The following is a 2,500-nucleotide window of genomic DNA, read 5'->3' as shown; positions in this document are numbered from 1 at the left end:
ACAAATATATAGGAAAAATCTTTAAAACTCTTCTTCTCAAGAACCACTGAGCCAGAAAAGCTGATTTTTACATGAAATCTTTCTGACATAATGCAGATTCAAGTTTGTTCAAATCATGGCCCCCGGGGGTAGGATGGGGCCACAAGGGGGGATCAAAGTTTTACATACAAATATATAATTAAAATCTTTTTCTCAAGAACCACTGAGTCAGAAAAGCTGATTTTTACATGAAAACTTTCTGACAGAGTGCAGATTCAAGTTTGTTCAAATCATGGCCCCCGGGGATAGGATAGGGCCCCAAGGGGGTCAAAGTTTTGCACACAAATATATAGGGAAAATTTTTTAAAATCTTCTCAAGAACCACTAAGCCAGAAAAGCTGAGATTTACATGAAAGCTTCCTGACATAATGCAGATTCAAGTTTGTTCAAATCATGGTATCCGGGGGTTGGATGGGGCCACAATAGGGGATCAAAGTTTTACATACAAACATATAGGAAAAATCTTTTAAAATCTTCTTCTCAAGAACCACTGAGCCAGAAAAGCTGATTTTTACATGAAAACTTTCTGACAGAGTGCAGATTCAACTTTGTTCAAATCATGGCCCCCGGGGGTGGGATGGGGCCACAAAGGGGGATCAAAGTTTTACATACAAATATATAATTAAAATCTTTTTCTCAATAACCACTGAGTCAGAAAAGCTGATATTTACAAGAAAATTTTCTGACATAGTGCAGATTCAAGTTTGTTCAAATCATGGCCCCCAGGGGGTAGGATGGGGCCACAAGTGGGGGGTCAATGTTTTACATACAAATATAGGAAAAAGCTTTAAAAATCTCCTCAAGAACCATTGGGCCAAAGAAGTTGACATTTACATGAAAGCTTTCTGACATAGTGTAGATTCAAGTTTGCAAAGGGTAGTTTGGGCCATAATAGGGACTAAGGTTTTACATGCAAATATATATTGAAAGTCTTCAGATATGGGCCAAGGTGACTCAGGTGAGCGATGTGGCCCATGGGCCTCTTGTTTTTTTTACTGTAGGAAGTTTCCAACCCGTCCAGTGTAACTTTGATTTGCCGCTCTGTAATCTAGTCGACGACGACACGGGCTCTGGGCTGTCCTGGTTTAAAACGTCGGGTCCTGTATCTACCGAGGGGCCCCAGACTGACCATTCAAACGGTGCAGGTAAGGACCCCCTCCAAACATGAATGCAAGAAAATCTGGATCCGCCTCAAAGTTTATGAAATTGTTACTTGGATGTCATTTTTAAAGCTAAAATTGTTTTTTAAATCTACTTTTGTTTATTGATTGGGAATTTTATTGGGATAATTCTTGGTTGTTATCTTTGTCTAAATATATATATTTATTTATTTTCTTACTTTTTGGGTTGTTTGTTTGTTTGTTTTTTTTGTTTTGTTTTGTTTTGTTTTTTTTTTTTTTTTTTTTGTTGTTGGTAAAATCAGATCGATATGAACGTTGGTGGGTTAACGGATGGATAATGCATTATATTACGTTATGAATTCGTTCACCGAGCTGCATTCATCCCTGCCATGTGGTTTTCAAAATATATTCATTCAGACTGAATATTTACATTTTATTTACATGTAATGTTTTGGAAAAGTCCGTGTTAATTTGAATTTCAATAAATTTCTCTTTACACATCAAACACTTTAACACTTTTCGAACAGCCTTGGCTGCTATATTGAAGGAATAGTTTCTATCACAGGGATAGTCATATCAAAAGCGCGAAATTATTTACACGAAGCTGCGAAATTTCAAACATCAAAAACACGAATTCGGATCAGAAGTGCTAATTTTCCTGTATTTTACCCCCAACCTTATGTGTTCGCCAGTCATAGACTGTTACCTACTGCTCACCAGGGGGTGCAATTAGGATTTTGAGCACTATAATATTTTTCCCTCAAGTTACAATAAAGTCATTAAAACAAGGAATGCCCACGCCTCTGCTACATTACAACCTATTATAGACTCCACTAACTATTGCTGCTGGAGCGAAGCACTATCACAACCCCTCCTACAAACGAAATCCAATAAAATTTACGTGGTCCACTTTTTTCAAAGGTTTGTCGAGACTTGTAACGACGACCAGATGAGAACTTTTTAAGTTTTGAAAACGGAAAAGGTCGCATGGGGCTAGACCTGGAGAATATGATGGGTGTGGCAAGACGGTAATTTTCTCCGGCTTCAAAATTTACTTCACAGGCTCAGATGGATGTGATGGAGCATTATCATGAAGTAGACGAACATACCTAAATCCTGACACGGGGAGTCATTTATGACAATATTTCTTGAGCTTTTTTAGTATAACATCTCGGTAATACCGACCTGTAACACTTTTGCCCTTCGGCACCGGAATTTGTACGGCTATAGCATCACATGAGAAGAATATGCAATAAAGAACCTTCTTTGTGCTTATGGTTCTTTTTGGCAGCTACAGGCTTTCTACCGTGTTTAGTTAGCCATATTTTGTTTCAAATTTT

At 37.9% G+C, this 2,500-nt stretch overlaps 1 protein-coding gene across 1 annotated transcript in view; it reads left to right on the top strand.

The window, feature by feature from the left end:
• Positions 1 to 2,500, top strand: part of LOC125653448 (meprin A subunit alpha-like) — a 17,511-nt gene that overhangs the window by 9,861 nt on the left and 5,150 nt on the right. Inside the window, exon 7 of the mRNA XM_056144578.1 lies at positions 1,041 to 1,184. Within this exon, the coding sequence (XP_056000553.1) occupies positions 1,041 to 1,184 (144 nt within the window). The remainder of the gene's footprint in view (positions 1 to 1,040; positions 1,185 to 2,500) is intronic.

The sequence above is a fragment of the Ostrea edulis genome, chromosome 7 (genome assembly GCF_947568905.1).
Source record: "Ostrea edulis chromosome 7, xbOstEdul1.1, whole genome shotgun sequence".
Lineage (NCBI taxonomy): Eukaryota > Metazoa > Mollusca > Bivalvia > Ostreida > Ostreidae > Ostrea > Ostrea edulis.
The sequence above is the reverse complement of the archived record's forward strand: the minus strand, read 5'-3'. Positions and strand labels throughout refer to the sequence as shown.